Raw genomic sequence first — 19775 nt, forward strand, 5'->3', positions numbered from 1 at the left:
AAAATTTTAACAAGGCGCGAAAAACAGCTCCAATTGTAGGGTTGTCATTTTTACTCGATGCGATACTATCGATATGCTATGCAGCAGGTATCGATAGCTCTTTAGCAGCAGCATCGATACGCTGGTGAATGGGAACGATACCAATTGCTTTCTGACACAAGTAAATAACGTGCGTAAGATTTCCTCGCACAGCAATTTATAAGGAAAAACTCATTTTATTTCATTTATTTCAACAAAGTGTGTTTGTTTCAAATTCTTAAGCGAATTAACAATAAGTTTTTTTTTATAGCACACACACAATGGCACAAAGCAAACTCAATGATCTAGCGGGCAAGCTGGGCAAAGGTGGCCCACCTGGCCTGGGAATTGGACTGAAGCTCTTGGCTGCCGTGGGTGCAGCAGCCTATGGTGTCAGTCAATCCTTGTATACCGGTAAGTTCTTAGATATACTACAAATAGCTTACATTGATGGTCAAAACAACAAAACACGACTTACGTAGCGGCATGTGCACATAACCTCAAAAAGCCTTTGTATGCGGCTGTGCGTGTTTGTGTGTGTGTGTGGGTGCTAGCGGTGCTATGGAATTTCATAACTAATTAAGACGCTTGCACAATGCATTCCTTCTCTGTTGTCGAAGGTTCACTTAAGAGTTGTACACAGACTCCAATTGGAATTATTTTCCGGGATGACATTTGCTCAGCACTTTCCCATTTGCCCGTTGCTCGTGGTTGCATAACAACAACTTTAAAAGTTTTATCTCTTTCTGTTTGCAGTGGAGGGTGGTCATCGCGCCATCATCTTTAGCCGCTTGGGTGGCATACAGAGTGATATTTACTCTGAGGGTCTTCATGTGCGCATTCCATGGATCCAATATCCAATTATTTACGATATACGCTCGCGTCCCCGCAAAATTTCATCACCCACCGGCTCGAAGGATTTGCAAATGATTAATATTTCGTTGCGTGTGCTGTCGCGTCCTGATTCGCTGAACTTGCCCTTCCTGCACCAGCAATTGGGCGTTGACTACGACGAGAAGGTGCTGCCCTCCATTTGCAATGAGGTGCTCAAGAGTGTCATTGCCAAGTTCAATGCCTCCCAGCTGATTACACAGCGTCAACAGGTCTGTAGAAGCTAAAATCAATTCCTTTTATTTTTGTATTTGATAAGCTGTGTTCTGTAGGTCTCGCTGCTGATACGCAAGGAGCTAGTGGAGCGCGCACGTGACTTTAATATTATCCTGGATGATGTTTCGCTGACTGAGCTGAGCTTTGGCAAAGAATACACGGCGGCCATTGAGGCCAAGCAGGTGGCACAGCAAGAGGCACAACGGGCCGTCTTCTTTGTGGAGCGCGCCAAGCAGGAGAAACAACAGAAGATCGTGCAGGCCGAGGGTGAAGCCGAGGCAGCCAAAATGATATCCTTTTAACAAAACTTAACGCATTCTAGCACACTTTTTAGGCATTTATTTTGTATGCACTTGGTTTGCACCTTAACTGATATGTTTACTTAGGTCTGGCCGTCAAGCAGAATCCAGCCTACCTGAAGCTGCGTAAGCTGCGTGCTGCCCAGAGCATTGCCCGCACAGTAAGATATAAAAGCAAATAACAATATTCTGACAAACTGATGTTATACCTGAATCTCTTGCCCAACAGATTGCCAGCTCACAGAACAAGGTTTATCTGTCCGCCGACAGCTTGATGTTGAACATTCAGGACTCCGGCTTCGATGACATGACTGAGAAGGTTTACAAAAGTAAATAACTCGTTTCGTCATTGAGTTAACGTTTAAGTTGAAAATTGAAACAAACTGAAAATTTGTTGTTTTTGGTTTCGAGCATTGGCCAAAACTTTAGACATATGTAGACCGTGTATTTGAGTAACGTTTTCTTAAATCTCTCTTTTTTTTCTCTTTGCCAACACACAATTCACTTCGTTTACGCTTCTTTCCTTTTCTTTTTACTTATTTTTGAAACGCGCAACGCAGTTCTAAACGATTTGGATTAAGTAAGCGGGCTAATTCATTATCTAATTGTTGATTAATTAATTCTATGCGATTGTTTTCTTCTCTTAATAACGCGAAATTGCATACATATAAGCCTAGTGCCTAAGTATCGTTTAGTTATATAACCTCTGAACGCGACGTCGCCATTTGCCGTACACACACACACACACACACTGTCTGCGCCGCGCCGCGTTTCATCTCGTGTTGTCTTGCCAGGCGGCAACAGCTTCATTTCATATCGTTGCCGCCGCGCAAGCGCACAACACGCGATCAACTGAGGCACACACAGTGTGTGGCAATGGGGTGACGAGTACGCGGCCAAATCGCCGCAGCATTTAGCGTTTTATCCCATTCAAGAACTCACCACGAAAACTTAATAAATGCGCATTGAGAAAACACTGTCAAGCCTCAAACAAATCAATCAATCGATTATATACATTTTAGCTCGACTCGTATCCTAAAACCACAAAAACCCCATCGTTTTTCAGTTGGCACCGGCCTGCCCAAGAATTGGCTAGACGCACGCAAAATGGGAACCGCTGGCGACACCAATGTGGGCAATGTAGCACGCAGCACCGCCGAACGCATCATGTAATTGACGAATGAAGAATCACATTATGGCTGCAACATTTTTTGGCTTACCGACAAATAACAAGAAATTCAAAACCCAGTACAAACAAAGCAAGAACACACAACACAGACTTATATAAACGACTACATGAGGGCCTTATGAAAATTACCTATCGATTAGCAAGACTATTGACTGCAGATGGCATTTCATCAAATACGATACATTTACTTATTATTATAATAATTGCATGTATAAAATACATAAGAATAGTACATAAGAGAGATGTCGTGTATATAGTATAATTTCTAATATGTATGTATAGACGATTCACATGTAAAAATTGTAGGCAGATTAGGTTCCTTGTTGTAGCTGTTACATTTGGGAGTTCTTTAAAGTTCGTGCGAGATCTTGACTAGAAAAATGTGTGTGTGTGTGTGTGTGTGTTTATTGTTATGCTTATGCGTAAGTCGGATATATCGATTTGTCTTCAAAATTGAGGTCTGATCTTATGGAATCTATTCCTTGGCTCCTCCGCCTACGTCAGCATAACAATCGAATTTTGTGTACTCAAAGTGGGATTCACTTTCACTTTAAATGCAACTTGCGTGTGTTTTGATCAACTTTTTGAGCAAAAAGGTGCCCCTTTAGCTAAGGTGCTGCCATTAACTTTCCCGTATTGTATATGTATATGTATATATATATATCTACCATATCATATTGGATCTATCCATAATAACGAACTCGAACAATCAATCATAATTCCTGCAGTAGGCGCGTTGGGGTTAGCTTTGTAGATTAGTGTATTTTGTTTTGTTTTTTGTTGCTTAAGAGTGTCGCCCACTCGACATGGACCAGGATCAGGCAGTCGATGGTGTCTTGCCGCTGCTGCTGGCACTGTCGCTGCTGCTGCTGGCATTGCTATTGGCGCGCCGACTCTCCGCCAGGGCGGGCGTATCGCGTCGATGGCGACGCAGCGTGGAGCTGGCCGATGGCGCCGAGGAGCTCAAAGCAATGTTGGCTGTAAAGGCAGCCGCCTCGGCGCGACTGGGCACGTTCAAGGTGCCGCTGTTCCCGTTCCCATTGCTGCTGCTGCTGCTGTTGGTGTTGGTGTTATTGCTGGCGTTGTTCGCTGCGGCAGCGGCAAAAGATTCGCTGATGCTGCTCAGCGGGGGTCATAAGTTCGTCGTCTGCACCAGTCCGCGCTCCAAATGGAAGCACTCCAGCACCGCAGCGCCCACACTGCTGCGACGCGCGACCATTGCATTGACCACACTCCATTTGTTCAGGCGCGGATCGTAGCGTTCCACGGAATTGAGCGAGGAGCTGCCATCGTTGCCGCCCAAGGCGAACAGCACACCCTCCACCTCGACCACCTCATGCGTGGATCTGTAAGCCAAATGGGTCAATTAATAATTTCCACTTATTGCTAACTGTCTTAGCTGGAAGCTTACCTGCGCGAATGCATAGCCGCAATGGGCTCCCAGCAGTTGCGGCGCAAGTTGAAGCGCTCGCCGCTGGACATGCACATGGTGCCATCGTTGCCGCCAATGCAGTAGAGATTGCCATCGGTGGAGGCGACACCGCAGCTGCTGCGTCGCGCTGTCATGCTGGGCACCGGCTGCCAGCGGCCCACGCGCGGATCAAAACGCTCCACGCTCGACTGATAGTTGGTCGAATCGAAGCCGCCCAGGCTATAGATTTGATTCTCCAGCACGGCGAGACGACAATAGCGTCGGCGCGTGCTCATGGCCGGGCAGGAGCTCCAGATGCCCGTCAGTGGATCATAGCGTTCCATGCTGCTCAGACACGAGGCGCCATCATAGCCGCCGCACACAAAGATCAGCCCGTCGTAGGCGCATATGCCCAGGCAGCTGCGCTTGGTGCCCATGGGCGTGATGTTGGTCCATTTGTTGGTCAGCGGATTGTAGCACTCCGCGGTGGCCAAATCGCTGACGCCGTCATAGCCGCCCACCACGTACAGCTGCTTGTGCAGAGAGGTGACACCAGAGCGGGAGCGACGCCACAGCATGGGCGCGACGGGAGACCAGCTGTTGCAGCGCGGATTATAGACCTCGCACTCGTTGTGTATGGCAAAGAGGCTGCCGCCGCCAACGGCAAAGATGTAGGGCTTCATGCCCTCCGGCCGGCGCTCCTGGGTGCGCTGGCTGCCCATCAGGCTGCGCTGTTCCGGCAATAGATGATACTTCATGGCCTCCAGCAGCAGTTCCTTGCACTCGGAGTCGTCGCGCATGAGGGTCTCCGCCTCGACGCAGCTCATAAGGAAATCGCGGCTAACCAGCGGCAGGCGGACGTGCGACATGAGCTCGGCAATGTGCAGGCGACGCTGGCTGAGATCGTGCTTCACCCAGCTGAGCACGCCCAGAAACACCTTCTCCTCGGAGCTGATGTTCAGCTGGCTGTTCGATATCAGCTCCTTGACCTCCTCGAACGGCAGCAGCAGAAACTCCTCAGTGCCCACCACCTGCTGGAAGTTCTGCAGCGCGTACTTGTGCGAGCGCGTGTGCAGCTCCTTGCAGGAGTGGGCATCCGCAAAGCTGCGTATGCCCAGGCAGTTGGACGGATGCAGCTGCCGCAGCAGAAACTTGCAGCACGCATCCCGCACCGAGTGCATCTGCAGCAGACCCGATGCCGGCAGCAGCACCTGCACATTCTGCTCCGTTATGGTAATCTCGCCCGTGTACGTGTAGTCTATCAGCTGGCGCAGCGCGGCGCTGTCCACATCGTGCAGACGCACCAGGCCCTGGTTGCGCTCCAGCATGTCATCTGCAAGTGGCAAAGGATCTTAAATTGCCCTGTTCCCACATCGTGAGCTGCGCCACTTACCATTAAACATGGCATAGAAATAAGGCGATACGGAGGCCAGCACCACGCGGTGCGCATTGATGGTGTCGCCGCCCACCTCCAGGCGCACATCGCAGAGCTGCAACGGGATTGAAGAAGCCATCATTGACACATGAAGCAACGTCAGCCGGCAAACAAAGTGTCACCTTTCACCCAAGTCCTGGCACTACGTGCTCAATTTTACAGTCTGCTACAGACATACCGAAGGCACAGTGGTTCGAACACTTGGCAAAATGCAGGACCTCCATTTAATATTATATTATTTTAATATTAATTAATTAAATTTTAATCTACACGTACTAACATAAATATATTGGTTTAAGTCTCAATTCTCAGCTCTTTTTTACAATTCAACATTTAAATCTTTATAAATTATGCTCCAAATCTTTTCAAAAATTTAAATCCTAAAACCTTTACCATTTAAATCGAACAGACGCAAATATATTTGATTCACAAATATGTTTAACATTTTTATTTTTTCGTTCAAACTTTGCGCGGCTTTGAACCACTGTGCGCTCCCCTTGAATCCTTACAAGTGATTCGCTTCAACTTCAGTGCCAGACACTGTGCCAGCCTCTCCATAAATAACGCAAAAACTGAGCCCCTGCAGCGGCCTCTTGTCAAGTCAGTGCACCCGATTAATATCTATTTTTAATGGCTCTGCAACAATTTACAAATTCTCGTATTTTTTTATTTTTATTTTTATTCAAATTTGCCAGCACACGTCATGTGACGGGGGCGGGTATGGAGTCGGCTTAAGGCCAACCACCCGCAGGGCAAATATTTTTGTTGCTGTTGCCTTTCTTTTTTTTTTTTTTATTTTTAACTAAACGACAATTTGCTCTATTAGCTCACCCAGCTGCCCTCTGGGCGGCACGACATTCACTCAACCAGGCAATTAATTGCGCCAAAAAAAAAAAATAAACAAGAAATATCAAATTAATGGCAAGTGAAATTATGTATACGCCATGTGAGCCGCCGGGCGCTTGGCCCAATCACGCTGTCCGCCCGGCTATGTTCAATTATAATTATGCTAAATACTGACGACATTAATTGAACAGATCGTATAAATAGTAAAAAGGTCTCTTATCTTAGATGCCCCTTTAATAGATTTCATTTAGCTAAGCTGGTTTAACTGGCGAAAGATAGTTGGCAAGTTTTTTCTTTGCAAATTAGGGACTAGATCAAGGTCCTTTTCTAGCGATTGGATAGAAGATAGTCATCTCAGGGTAAACTCAGTAGAGCAGGCCAAAAACACAAGTTCCTTGAAGTTCCGGAAACCAACCGGATTAATTTAAGGCCTTTAGGCGTAAAGGACTTTCGTCCAAGCTAAGGTCAATGAGTGCTACTCGCAGGTCATATGCTCGAAGTACTGGAAGTTTTCAATCAATAATCATGATTCCGGCCAGTTGTGGATACGAACGATTTGTATTTATAAGGAGAAAAGCTTTAGCCGGAACACTTCCGGTTTTTCACAGGATATAGTGCGTTTGTCTCGCAAGGATCAACTCTTTCGACTTGCATTTTTGGGACTCATCAAAAGTTCATTTAACTTTTCAATCGAAAAGGGAATGGGTCGAAAATCCTTGATATTTCGAGTACTAACAGAACGATTTGAAAGTCCAGTCGCAAGGACAACGCCGAGTTCGAAAGAATTTTGTCTTTGAAAAAAGGCTATTTCAGCTGTCTGAAGGACTTTCTTTTAAATTCCATAAGAACTTTGTTCGTGTCCTGGAAGTCCTTGAATGCCAACTAAACCAACTAAACCATAATAAATACGTTAAATCCTTAGGATGTCCTTCGGCCAGCTGATAGCTCTTACATTATTTAAATATCTTACTCTTATCTTGACAATTTCTAGTTATCCTGGCAATGTCAACTTGAATATATCAGAAGGATTATTATTAGATTCGGCCCCTTTATCGCCTACCTGTGCATTGTTGCGCATCTGGTTGATGGCCGCAAAGGAGGCGATGCAGTGTCCTGGGTTCTGATGATGCGCCTGCGGCAGCACCTCCTCATTGGGACCCGGCGGACTCAGATCGCTGGGCGTCTGTGTTGAATTGTTGCTGGTCGTGGTGACATCCTCATTGTTGCCACTCGCCTCGGCGGAGCTGCACACGGGAAGATAACAAGAGACACACGTTGCCGTTTTAAATCAAATTTCATGTATAATCCCAAATGACGATGATGGCGATGATGCTGGTTATGGGGCGACAAGATGACGCCAGACAGCGCCAGCGGCGCGGCTGAGGGTTGTTCACGCCGAAACTCGCCCCCATTCCGGTTTATTTGGGGGATGTTTCCGGCAACGACATGAATGGAAGCACTTGATTCATATTTATTTTATGTTTACTCACTGATTCGATTTGACGGGCAGAAACATTGCGTTGCGGCTTGCCACGAGTCTATCGCGACTTGCGTCTAAAACATATCCTTGGTCCTTGGTTATTTGCTGGGGCAGCTGCTCCTGCAGGCGTCCCACTTATATATTTCAGTCTTTTATTTGGCAGTTCCGGAAGTTGCAGCTAAAATGAAGTCGCCAAAGTAAAAATCAATAGAATGTAATTGTTTAGCTGGCACCCCTAAAACAACAACAGCAACAAGACACCAAATTTAGGTCACACGCAGTTTGGGGGCGGGCCACAGACATGAGATCATAGCTGCTCGACTTTTCGGCCATGTCAAAGTGAAAAGTAAGCATCTAAATAGCTGCGCAAAGTAGGTTAAGTGCCGACAATCCCGTTGCCCGCCCCTGCCCTCCCCCTTCCACTCCCCTGTCCACGCATTGTAAAGCTGCGCCCAGCCGTATTTGGGTTGAAGTCGCTTTGTCATAGCTCTTACTGCAGCACAGGATGCGATTGTAGAAGCCGGCCAAATGTCCTGCCACATGCAATTTTCGCATTTGCTAGGCCAACGATTGCATTCCATTCAAGGTTGCAAACAGAGTCTATAAAAAGCCAAAATATGCGGGAATATAGCGTAACATGAGAGCGCAATAATGTTAAAAAGGGTATACAGAAGTTAGTTAGTTTTTGGTGGGTGACCTTCTACCGCAACTGTCTAATATACCCTAACATACTGACAAGAAGACTTTGCAGAACAAAGCAACGGAGTCGTCGCAGGGTTCACTTCATGTTAATGAGTAATGTTATGTTGAGTATGTTAATGTTAAGTAATGTTAATGTTAAGTATGTTAATGAACTTATTGTATAGCTAGGTTAAGATGTCAAAGTGAAGTGTCAACAAGTTAGCTAATAAAATGAAAGAAAAAGAAAGCTTAGGTCCGGAAGACGACTTCGTAAAGTTAGAGCTTGCCCCGGATCTTAAAACGGTTGCCCAGAATCTCATAAACTACATTAATAGAAGATGAAGATAATAATAATAATAATAATAATAATAATAATAATAATAATGATAATAATAATGATAATGATAATGATAATGATAATGATAATGATAATGATAATGATAATGATAATGATAATGATAATAATAATGATAATGATAATGATAATGATAATGATAATGATAATGATAATGATAATGATAATGATAATGATAATGATAATGATAATGATAATGATAATGATAATGATAATGATAATGATAATGATAATGATAATGATAATGATAATGATAATGATAATGATAATGATAATGATAATGATAATGATAATGATAATGATAATGATAATGATAATGATAATGATAATAATAATAATAATAATAATAATAATAATAATAATAATAATAATAATAATAATATTATATGCTAATAATATACGCTATTGTTATTAGATATTGCGCAATACTGTAATGTAAGATAAGATAATTGTTAATGCATATAAATTCAAAAATCAATAAATAGCTCTTTATATCTGATATGATAGCGGTGCTATATATATGTATATGTATATAGAATGCGTGCTTCAAACGACTTTTTTTTTGTAACTTTTATTTCCCTTGTGCTGGCCGGCTCGAAATTGTGCTGAATGTTTACTTGCGGCTGGCCATGCAAAATAAACAGCCCAATGCAATCGACAGATTGTGCAAATAAATGAAAAAGCGCGTTGCTTATTATTTGTGCTCGTACTCATATTAAGTATATGCGCCCTCTCAATCCCCCCTTCTCCCTTCCCACCATTCCCCAACAATAATAACACGCTTGGAAAGTTCTGGGGTCAACAAAACGTGGCCAGACAGCCGTCCAGCGGCATGTGTGAAATCAGCGTCACGAATTTTAACGCTGCATTAACAAAAAGACAAGCACAACAACAACAACAAGAAATTAAACAAAACAAGACACACACAAAAAATTTCACTTTGCACAGAAACAAATTAACGACAATTTTTGGTTTTAGTTTAAAGCAAGAACAACAAATGTAGGAGTTGGAAACAGAACTAGGAGTGGTCGAACTTACAATCAGTTAAATTAAACAGGCGAGTATAATGTTGGCATTATACTCATTTGGTAATATAAAATCACTTATCATATGCAACCCTGCTATGGATATTTAATCAACGATAGATTTATCGATAAAAATACAAGAAGGAGAAGCTCAGTTGTAAGCTAGAAGAGTCAATGAAAAGATGTGTTCGCTGTTGCTCGTTGTCTTTGAAATACATGTCGGAAAATGTACAATAATCATAAGTTTACGCTTGTTCACCAATTTCTCTAAATAAATAATATGAACATAAAGAACTCAAGTGCTTGTGAAGGCCATCGAATGGTCATCCCTACAAATTTGGTGTCAGAAGTGGGATAGACAGAAATTGTGAAATTCGTAAATTGATTAACGAGTACAAACGTATGCAAGACTATTAATCGGAGCATAAAACGAAGCGGGTGCATGAAAATTCATTAAAATTCGTATGCCCTGGAAAAAATGGAAAAAGTCAAGAATCGTCTAGGATTAATGGCGACAGCGGCGAAGTATGCCTAGAGAGCTCTAGTAAGAGCGAGACAAACAGTCGTGTATTGCGTGACAGTGGTCGATAAGCGCAAGCGAGAAGGCGATGTTTTAAATTCTGCGTAGCAAAGGCTGGATAGCGCAAAATTTTCACTTCGTGATGAAATAAGAAGTTGCAGATCAAAGAGGCGAAGAGCGAAGAGCGCGGAATCTTTCAATAAAAGAGCGTGTGACTGGAACGTGCTTCAACACGACAACGATGATCACAGGGTGTATCAAGTTACAGATCAACAACAGAGTATGTTATTTCGTCATTATATGAAAATAATTAACTAGTTGTTGAGTAAAGAGTGTTAAATCAGTAAAAAATTTTCAAAGAATCAAATTATAACAAAGAAGAAATTAAGTGTAAGCAAACACAAAGTGAAAGTATAAGTTAAGACAGACGAATATAATAATTTAATAATTTCTAAAGTTGCTGAAAAAAAAAACTAAAATTTGATTCATAAGAGTTTAATTACTTATACCATTAAGTTAAGTACATTGAATTGTTTATTTGTAAGATTCAATTTTAAGCATTGTGAAAAGCGAGCAACGACGATAACAAAATGAACAGAGACGAAATTTTGGCGTTAAGAGTTAACGAATTAAAAGAAAAGTTATCGGCACTTAGTTTGGTAACAACAGGTAGAAAGCAAACTTTGCAAGACCGACTTTTAGAATATTATGGGTTGCAGGTTGACGATAATGAATCTGAGTATGACGATGCTGGGTCGGCTCATACCCGTCAAAGCTCACCAATGCAGATAGTCCGAACAACGTTTACATTACGCGACATTGAAGATTCACTCTCGCAATTCAATGGGTCAAATCAACCAGCTGTTGAAAAATGGATTCATGAATTTGAAGATAACGCTTTGGCAGTGCAGTGGAACGACCTTCAGAAATTTATTTACTCAAAGCAATTACTAAAAGGTGCAGCAAAATTATTCGTGCGCAGTCAGCATGGAATTTCAGATTGGATATCTTTAAAGCAAGCGCTATTGGAAGAATTTGGGACGGTAGTTTCATCAATAGACGTCCACCGCATGTTGCGGAATAGGCGTAAGCGTCAAGGTGAAGATTATATAGAATATCTGTATAGCCTTATGGAAATTGGCGGACCTCTTAACCTGGATGACTCAAGCCTGATAGAATATTTTATTGAGGGAATACCTGACTCGAGGAGTAACAAAAGTAATCTGTATCAGGCCAAGACTCTGCAGCAACTAAAAGAACAAATCAAGGTATATGAGAAAATCCGTAGTAGTCGCCCTCAAGCGTCTAATACGGGTAGGATGCATAACGATACCGAAGAAAAGAAACCTGACTTGAATAAAGAACGAATTAAGAAATGTTTCAAATGCGGCGATCCATCACATCTAGCCAGAGAATGTAGACAGCCAATAAAATGTTACAAGTGTGCTCAACCAGGGCATAAGGCAGCTAACTGTTCAGGATCGCGTGCAGTGGAGAAGAAAGAAGGCCAAAATGCGAACACGATGATAAACAAGGCCAACAGTAGTGGAAAATGCATTTTTAAGGAGTTGTCTTGTAAGAACATATGCTTCTCTGCATTAATCGATACAGGCTGTGACCTCTGTCTGATACGCGATGATATCCTTAAAGAGCTAGGAAAAGTTGAACTGAATAATGAAAAACAGTGTCTTGTTGGTATCTGTAATAGTGAGCTAAATACACTGGGAAGCTTTGTCACTCAAGTCGAAGTTGATGGTATCTTACTGGATATAACCTTTCATGTTACGAGCAGAGACGACATCCAATACTCAGCTGTAATAGGAAACAGCGTATTGAAGCAAGCGGACTTAATAGTATCGGAAAATTTCGTAGAATTTCGACCCAAAGTGAAGGACAATGCAAACGAGAGAGTAATTGACAAGACATCAACAATAACAGAAGATACTGTCGAAAATAAGAAGCCAGACATAGAGCTTTTACAAGAATTCAAAGATGTATGCTTTTTTGCAGAAAATCAGGAGGCTGAGATCGATCTACATCACTTAGAAAAACCTGTTGCAGACGCAGTTCAAGCAATGATTAAAAACTATTCACCTGAAATGAAGAAGAAATGTCCAATTGAAATGAAAATTTTGTTAAATGATGAGCGTCCAGTTTTCGAACGCCCAAGGCGCATATCACATGCGGACAAGTCTATTGTCGATTCGCAAATCAAAACTTGGCTAGAAGAAAAGATCATACAGCCAAGTACATCGGAGTATGCATCTCCTGTTGTCCTCGTTCCGAAAAAAGATGGTACCAAAAGATTGTGCTGTGACTACAGGCGTTTAAACGAAAAGATCGCGAGGGACAATTTTCCAATGCCCTTAATAGACGATGTGATTGAGAGATTGCAGGGCCAAAGTGTGTTTACTACACTTGATCTCGCAAACGGATTTTTTCATGTTCCAATTGAGCCAAATTCGAGAAAATTTACATCATTTGTAACAAGTGCAGGGCAATATGAATTCCTGTTCGTCCCTTTTGGAATATCGAACTCCCCAGCTGTATTTTCCAGATTCATTCATGCAATTCTTGTAGATCTGGTACAGGATGGTACAGTCGTAACTTATATGGATGATCTTATAATTCCCTCCAAGGATATAGATGAAGGTATCCAAAAGTTAAAGCGCGTACTGGACAGAGCAGCAGAGTTTAACTTGCGTATTAAGTGGAGCAAGTGCCAGTTTCTCATGAAGGAAGTTGACTTTTTAGGGTACGTTATACAGGGAGGCACAATAAGACCATCTGCAAGAAAAACCCAGGCAGTTCAAAATTTTCCTATACCGCATGACCGAAAGAGTTTGCAGCGTTTTCTCGGATTAACATCGTACTTTAGGCGCTTTGTAGAAGACTATGCGCTGATAGCCAAACCGCTCTCCGATTTGTTACGGAAAGACGTGCAATTTAAAGTTGATGAAGAACAACTAGTCGCATTCAGGCAATTAAAATCAGCATTAGTTAGTACTCCAGTATTGCGATTATATAATCCGAAAGCCAAGACTGAAGTGCATACGGACGCCTCAATGAATGGTTATGGTGGTGTACTCTTGCAAAAAGACTCGGACGATCAATTGTTGCATCCAATTCAATATTTAAGTCGGAAAACAAAACCCTCAGAAGAGAAGTATCATTCTTATGAGCTTGAGGTGCTGGCTATAGTCGAGGCCTTGAAAAAGTGGCGCGTTTACTTACTTGGCATAAAATTTAAGATTGTGACCGACTGTAACGCTTTCGCTTTGACCATGAAAAAACGTGGAGATATTCCATTGAGAGTCTCGCGTTGGGCACTCTTCCTTCAAGATTTTGACTACAGTATTGAGCATCGAAATGGCAGCAAAATGAGGCATGTTGATGCTTTAAGCCGCGTATCCTGTCTTATGCTTGAAGACTCACTGCAGCACAGATTGCAGCAAGCACAAGCGAGAGATGATTGGGTCCGAGCGGTGCTAACTGTTTTGGATTGTAGCACATACGAAGATTTTTATGTCAGGCATGGTATTTTATACAAGGATCCCATCAAGGAACTTATAGTAGTACCATCGCTGATGGAAGACGAAATCATAAGAATTGCACACAAGCAAGGGCATTTCTCGGCGAAACGAACTCAAGAAGCAATCGAGAAGACATTCTATATTCCGCAGCTATCGTCAAAAGTGCCAAAAATTGTAAAAAGTTGCGTAGAATGCATAATATCTGAGAGCAAATCAGGCAAGAAAGAAGGGTTTTTGGCACCAATTGACAAAGAAGACAAGCCCTTAGGCACGTACCATGTGGATCATGTCGGTCCAATAGAACAGACAAGTAAAAACTATAACTATATTCTAGTGATAGTCGATGCGTTTTCAAAATTTGTTTGGCTCTATCCAACAAAAAATACCACCGCAGAAGGAGTTGTAGATCGACTAAGACGGCAGGCAGCAGTGTTTGGAAATCCTAAGCGCATAATATCAGATAGGGGTGCAGCTTTCGTTTCAAACCTGTTCAAGGAGTACTGTGAAACAGAAGGTATACAGCATCTTACGATAGCTACAGGAGTTCCAAGAGGAAACGGCCAGGTAGAACGTATACACAAAATCGTAATACCAATGTTGTCTAAACTATGTCGTGAAAATCCTTGTAGCTGGTATAAGCATATTGATATCGTTCAACAAACAATCAACAGTACGCCGCCAAGAAGCACTAAAGTTTCACCGTTTAGATTGTTGACTGGTGTGGAGATGAAACTTAAAAGAATATCGGACTTGCAAGAACTATTAGAAGAAGCTGCTATAGAGGAGCTAAGTAACGAAAGAGAAGAAGTTCGTAAAGAAGCGCGGCAAAATATAGCAAAAATACAGCAGGAAAACCGAAAATCTTTTAATAAACATCGCAAAAAAGAGTCCAATTATAAAATAAACGAACTTGTAGCCATTAAGAGAACACAGTATGGTACTGGTTTAAAATTGAAACCTAAATTCTTTGGTCCATATAAAATAGTAAAGATTCAAAACCATGGTAGATATGACGTAGAAAAGGTAGGCGACCACGAAGGTCCAGGGAAAACTACAACTGTAGCAGAATACATGAAAAAATGGGAGCCAAATGCTAATTTAACAGAAGAGTCGTCATTCGGGTCGAATGAAGAGTCAGGATGGCCGAGTGTAGGAGTTGGAAACAGAACTAGGAGTGGTCGAACTTACAATCAGTTAAATTAAACAGGCGAGTATAATGTTGGCATTATACTCATTTGGTAATATAAAATCACTTATCATATGCAACCCTGCTATGGATATTTAATCAACGATAGATTTATCGATAAAAATACAAGAAGGAGAAGCTCAGTTGTAAGCTAGAAGAGTCAATGAAAAGATGTGTTCGCTGTTGCTCGTTGTCTTTGAAATACATGTCGGAAAATGTACAATAATCATAAGTTTACGCTTGTTCACCAATTTCTCTAAATAAATAATATGAACATAAAGAACTCAAGTGCTTGTGAAGGCCATCGAATGGTCATCCCTACACAAATGCGTAGCCCGGGCGAAATGCCATGCTTGAGGGCGCAATTGTGCTGGAAGGGCAATGCCCGTTAATATGTGGGACCCGTAGAGGCACCCTAGCAAAAAGAAGCCCCATTAGGTGCTTATTACTGCACGCACACACAACACTCACACACTCACACACACACACACAACTGCAGACAATTGCAACAGTTGCAATACGGACTTGACACAGAAGCAGAATCAGCCGTGGGATTGTCACAGTTACCAATTCGCATGCAACTTTTTGAGTTTTTGAGAACGCGAGGGTCAGTTCCCAAAAAAAAACTGTGCGTGCCACTTGGCGTATACGCAATGTGCGTGTAATCAAAGCACTGCACCAGGGTCGGGCCGAGGAACCCCGTTTGCCGTTACGCTTTGCGGTTCATCTCAGTGACAGCCAACACGGACTAACTCTAACAGTTCTGCGGTCTACACTTGGAGACACATATAGTTATGAAAACTACAGAATTGTCAGTAAATAAAATGTTGAATGAAGTCAGAAGCTTTTTAGCTTGTTAATACAATGCTTGTAATAAGAGCAAGAAAGCTGTGAGGCTTTTTGAATTCATGAGAATCGCAAAGAAGGGCAACTAAACAATTGAAGAATCCGCAAAGACTTCTAGTTCGCCAGACTTGAATATTTTAGGAGCTGTGTATATCTCTCTCTCTCTCTCTCTCTCTCTCTCTCTCTCTCTTTTACTCTCTCGCTGCTTCTCTCTCTCTCTAACTCTCTCTACCTGCCTCTCTGTGCTTAATTAACTTGTTTCTTCTTTATGAAATAAGCTTTAAGGAAGCATCGTTTAAGAGGAACAGGAAGTGGATTGTTCCTAATGGATGCAGCTGCAGTTTGTTTTTAAATATATATATAGATTCCGCAACAACTGACCAGTTGGGAGCTCAAATGCGAAAAGATTCGCTCAACAAGTCAACCAGCTTCCGATGGCAACAAAAATATGTTTCACATGAAAAACAATAAACAAAATTTAAGTTCAACAGAAACTGAAGTTGAGTCTGTGTGTGTGTGTGTGCTGTGTGTGAAATTCAAATTAACAAATAAAGCCAGAACCGAATGCGGCACACGTTGCCGAAAGCATTTAACGAGTTCATGTGGCTCCCTCAGAGCCGCAGCCAATTCAGGCAAAAGCCATTCAGTAATATTTTAACGTCTGGCGACAGAAATTGTGCAAACATTGAACCGGTTGTAGTTGTATTAGAATATCTACACTTATGTATATATATATATATATATATAATGCCTATTCTTTGATACGCTTGTTCGTTATCTTTTGAGCCAAGTTTTGTGCTCCACGTGAGACCCGCCCCGAACAGACATTGCAGCCAAGTGCCAACAGTTTCTTTGATTCTTGCACGCTTCATTGATGATTAATCACAACGACTTTGCGATTCTCTACATGCAGCAAGGTCAACCAGTTGTTGTCAATGCAATTCCCTTGAGCAATGCCGCGGAAATAAGCGGCCAACTCAGCTTCAATTACGGCTTAAAACAATGAATAAGTTGGCAAGAATTTTCTGAATAGCAATTATTTCAAGCAATGTCTTTAAGTCTCTCTAAAAAACCGAATCAATATTAATATATTATCAATAAAAATTTTAAAATAAAACTCTTAAAAATATATGTGATAGGCTAAAGATTTTACCACATAGCGAGACAGGACAGGAAAACCTTTGCTGTAGCGCAGAATTTGCTCGAAAACTTTCTCAGAGTAAAAAGTTGGGTAATTCTTTTTTCGGCGGAAATATTAAAATTGGATTTCTATTTGCCTCTTGACAACCAAAATTTTGTCTACTTGAATTCGCGGCTTACCTCTACGGCACGAATGTTTAGCACATTTTTTTATTGAACCTCTTGAAGCGCCCCCAACACGCGCTCAGGTGCCAATGCGAAAGAAGTACTCGAGAGCACGGCCAAATATGGAGAATGTGGTTGTAGGTGGCGCTGACTACCTGGCTAGGTAGCGGCGACCAGGTAAACAACAGCCCACAGGCAGTTACAACGATTTACAGCGCGTTGCGTATACGTCGCGTGTGCCGCAATTAATGTATGTTAACTGCGTTGAGTGGTGGGCCTTCGTTTGGTTTGGCGAATGGCCAATAAAAGAACATCGCAACGAAAGTGAGTGGAGCAGATGAGTTGGGGCTTGGGACTGGGTCGCCATATTCAGCCTGTTATCGCTGTTCGGCCTGTGCCGGCTATTATTATTATTTTTTTCTCGCAGCGGGTCGTCAACCTGCCGCAGCGCGGGAAAATGTGTGAAACAGCCGTTTTATGTTTTTGTTGCGTCTGCGCATGACACTGGAGTTTTGCTTCTTTTGGGCAGTGCAGCGGCATGTGCCGCATACAACTCCTCTACCCCTAAATATTTTTCACATATTCACATAAACTTACTGCCGCACCTTGTTTTCGATTTGTAGCTGAACTTTAATTTGGCAGCTGTGCTCTGCTTTGCATAAACTCTTTAACTGTTTTTTCTTGGTCCTTGTTCCTTTTGGTATTGCAACATTAACTTCACACACACACACACACACCGAAAATGTTAACTGCTGTTTAGCCAATTATTTTGTTGCTGCCAGCGTCGCGTGAACAACTTCGTTGGCTTTGACAACTCTGCGCGGTCAACAACTGAACGGCACGAAAGCTCAAACGCAACTGAGCGCGACGTACGCATCGGCTTCTCGGACTCGACGAACGTGAGTGAGCCAGAGGCGTAGAGCGCAGATGGTCGCCAATGCTGAGCGAGGGTCATTAAATAAATAACTGTTCTATATGTTCAAAAAGGAACATACGCAATTTTAGAAGCAGCTAACCCTTATTTTTAATTGGCTTATTGACATAGTTAGCCTTTGCAGCTAACATAAAACTATAAAAATAAGTTTGTCTGTTATAAATCAAAGTATTGCACTGTTATTAAGGATATGCTGTCAGAATGATGTTCCTTTGAAGCAGTTTAGCACTGTTAGCATACTCGCTGTAAACTAACAGCTATGCTAAGCTGTGTTTGCTTATTGCTGTTATACTCAAAATGGCATCATTTAACTGTTACGAGGCAGACTTACGCGCGTGGCTTTTGTTTTGCTGTTCAAAGGCAAAGCTTTTAAAGCTTAAGAAATGCAACAGCTTTTGAATTTGTTTATGCACTGCTTAACAGGGTGTTTGTTTTCTATGCAAAGTGAAATTGATCAAAACTTTTCCTTAACGATAGCTAATAAATATGAAATGTTTACACAATATAAATAAAATAAGTAATTTTGCAGAAAATATAACTGTTTTGCAGACAGTACTTATACGCAACCAGAATTTGACGTAGAAAATCCATACCACGCCGAAAAGTCTTGCATACTTGTAGGCGGTTAAACAATTTTCTGGTACTGGGAAAATTCAGCTTTCCCTACGAATGTTAAATAATGCAAAATGACATATTTATGTATTGGTCCGTTGCATAATTTTTTCGTGGAATGCTGCAGCACAAATAAAGTTACAGGAAAGTAGGCAAATTTACAAAGTGTTTAAAAACTTTTAAATGCTTTTTGCGAAAGTTGCCGTTGCTGGCCATTAGCTCGCCGGGCGCGTCACAAAGAACCCGCCGCTGCCCACAAATCCAATTAGATTGCCGAGCAGCAACAGCAACAGCATCAAGGTCGTGCTGCTGCAGCTGCTGCTACTGCTGCTGCTGCTGCTGCTGTAAAAGAAGTCAGGAGCTGGGCTCAAAGGCGACCGGAGATGCTATATATGCAGAATGCACGACAACAAAGCGCAGGCCAAGTCAAACAATGATGGCTAACAAAACCGCCAGCCACTGACCCAATTATGTAAATGCTATGAATTTTTAAAAGCCTTTTGCGTCACATTGCGTACAGTCGAGAGGGGCAGCCAGTAGCAGACGGGAGCAGCAATCAGTTGAAGTTGAAAGAAGAACTATCATATGACATGGAGATTACGCAATAGGGCAGGATAATTGTGTCGCACTTGTGTGCCTTTTGGCACACCTGAGCCTTATTGGCGCTTAACAACTGCAAAAGGAGCTGAATGGGTATTCGAAAGATGGCATCGCCAAGGTGGGCCACCCACACGCCAATTGGCCAATTGCCATTGCCATGCATATTAGCCAATATCCAAAGCTCGAGTCGCGTTTCAAATAGTCAGCTAATGCGACGGTTGCGGCTGCGTCTGCTGCGCATGTCCTCGGTTCACTCTTCACCTTCCACTGCCACCCACCAGGCACCAAGCATCAGGCACCTGCGACTTCGTTGTCGTGCCGTCTGAGCCGAGGCGCGGACAACAGGTGCTCGGCACGCTGGCCAGGATACGCTCCTGACGCTATAAAAACGCA

General features: G+C 42.4%; 2 protein-coding genes across 4 annotated transcripts; one reads left to right on the forward strand and one right to left on the reverse strand.

Annotated features, from left to right (window-relative positions):
* Positions 1-75: 75 nt before the first annotated feature.
* Phb2 (prohibitin 2) lies at positions 76-2854 on the forward strand. 3 transcript variants are annotated; one of them, XM_002050142.4, is made up of 7 exons: positions 76-169; positions 290-432; positions 775-1121; positions 1182-1415; positions 1508-1585; positions 1654-1753; positions 2491-2854. In XM_002050142.4, the coding sequence occupies exons 2-7, from the start codon at positions 300-302 to the stop codon at positions 2595-2597; spliced, it is 999 nt and encodes a 332-aa protein (XP_002050178.2). In that variant the 5' UTR covers positions 76-169; positions 290-299; the 3' UTR covers positions 2598-2854. The 3 variants fall into 3 exon arrangements, with proteins under 3 accessions (XP_002050178.2, XP_015029268.1, XP_015029269.1); XM_015173782.3 differs by having other exon boundaries at positions 136-160; XM_015173783.3 differs by having other exon boundaries at positions 140-237.
* LOC6626990 (kelch-like protein 17) lies at positions 1979-18100 on the reverse strand. Its single transcript, XM_032436184.2, has 6 exons — positions 17842-18100; positions 7796-7963; positions 7366-7549; positions 5418-5514; positions 4025-5357; positions 1979-3959 (listed from the first exon to the last, which is right to left on the reverse strand). Exons 2-6 carry the CDS (start codon positions 7819-7821, stop codon positions 3746-3748), a joined length of 1854 nt encoding a protein of 617 aa, XP_032292075.1. The 5' UTR covers positions 7822-7963; positions 17842-18100; the 3' UTR covers positions 1979-3745.
* Between the last annotated feature and the right edge of the window lie 1675 nt (positions 18101-19775).

This window comes from Drosophila virilis, chromosome 5, assembly GCF_030788295.1.
Source record: "Drosophila virilis strain 15010-1051.87 chromosome 5, Dvir_AGI_RSII-ME, whole genome shotgun sequence".
Taxonomy (NCBI): Eukaryota; Metazoa; Arthropoda; class Insecta; order Diptera; family Drosophilidae; genus Drosophila; species Drosophila virilis.

Coding starts and splice junctions, on each gene's coding strand:
- Phb2 (XM_002050142.4), top strand. CDS start 300: ATGGCACAAAGCAAACTCAATGATCTAGCGGGCAAGCTGGGCAAAGGT. Junction 433..774: donor CAGTCAATCCTTGTATACCG/GTAAGTTCTTAG, acceptor TTCTGTTTGCAG/TGGAGGGTGGTCATCGCGCC. Junction 1,754..2,490: donor GACTGAGAAGGTTTACAAAA/GTAAATAACTCG, acceptor ATCGTTTTTCAG/TTGGCACCGGCCTGCCCAAG.
- LOC6626990 (XM_032436184.2), bottom strand. CDS start 7,821: ATGTTTCTGCCCGTCAAATCGAATCA. Junction 5,515..7,365: donor AGATGCGCAACAATGCACAG/GTAGGCGATAAA, acceptor ATCCCGTTGCAG/CTCTGCGATGTGCGCCTGGA. Junction 5,358..5,417: donor TTTCTATGCCATGTTTAATG/GTAAGTGGCGCA, acceptor TGCCACTTGCAG/ATGACATGCTGGAGCGCAAC.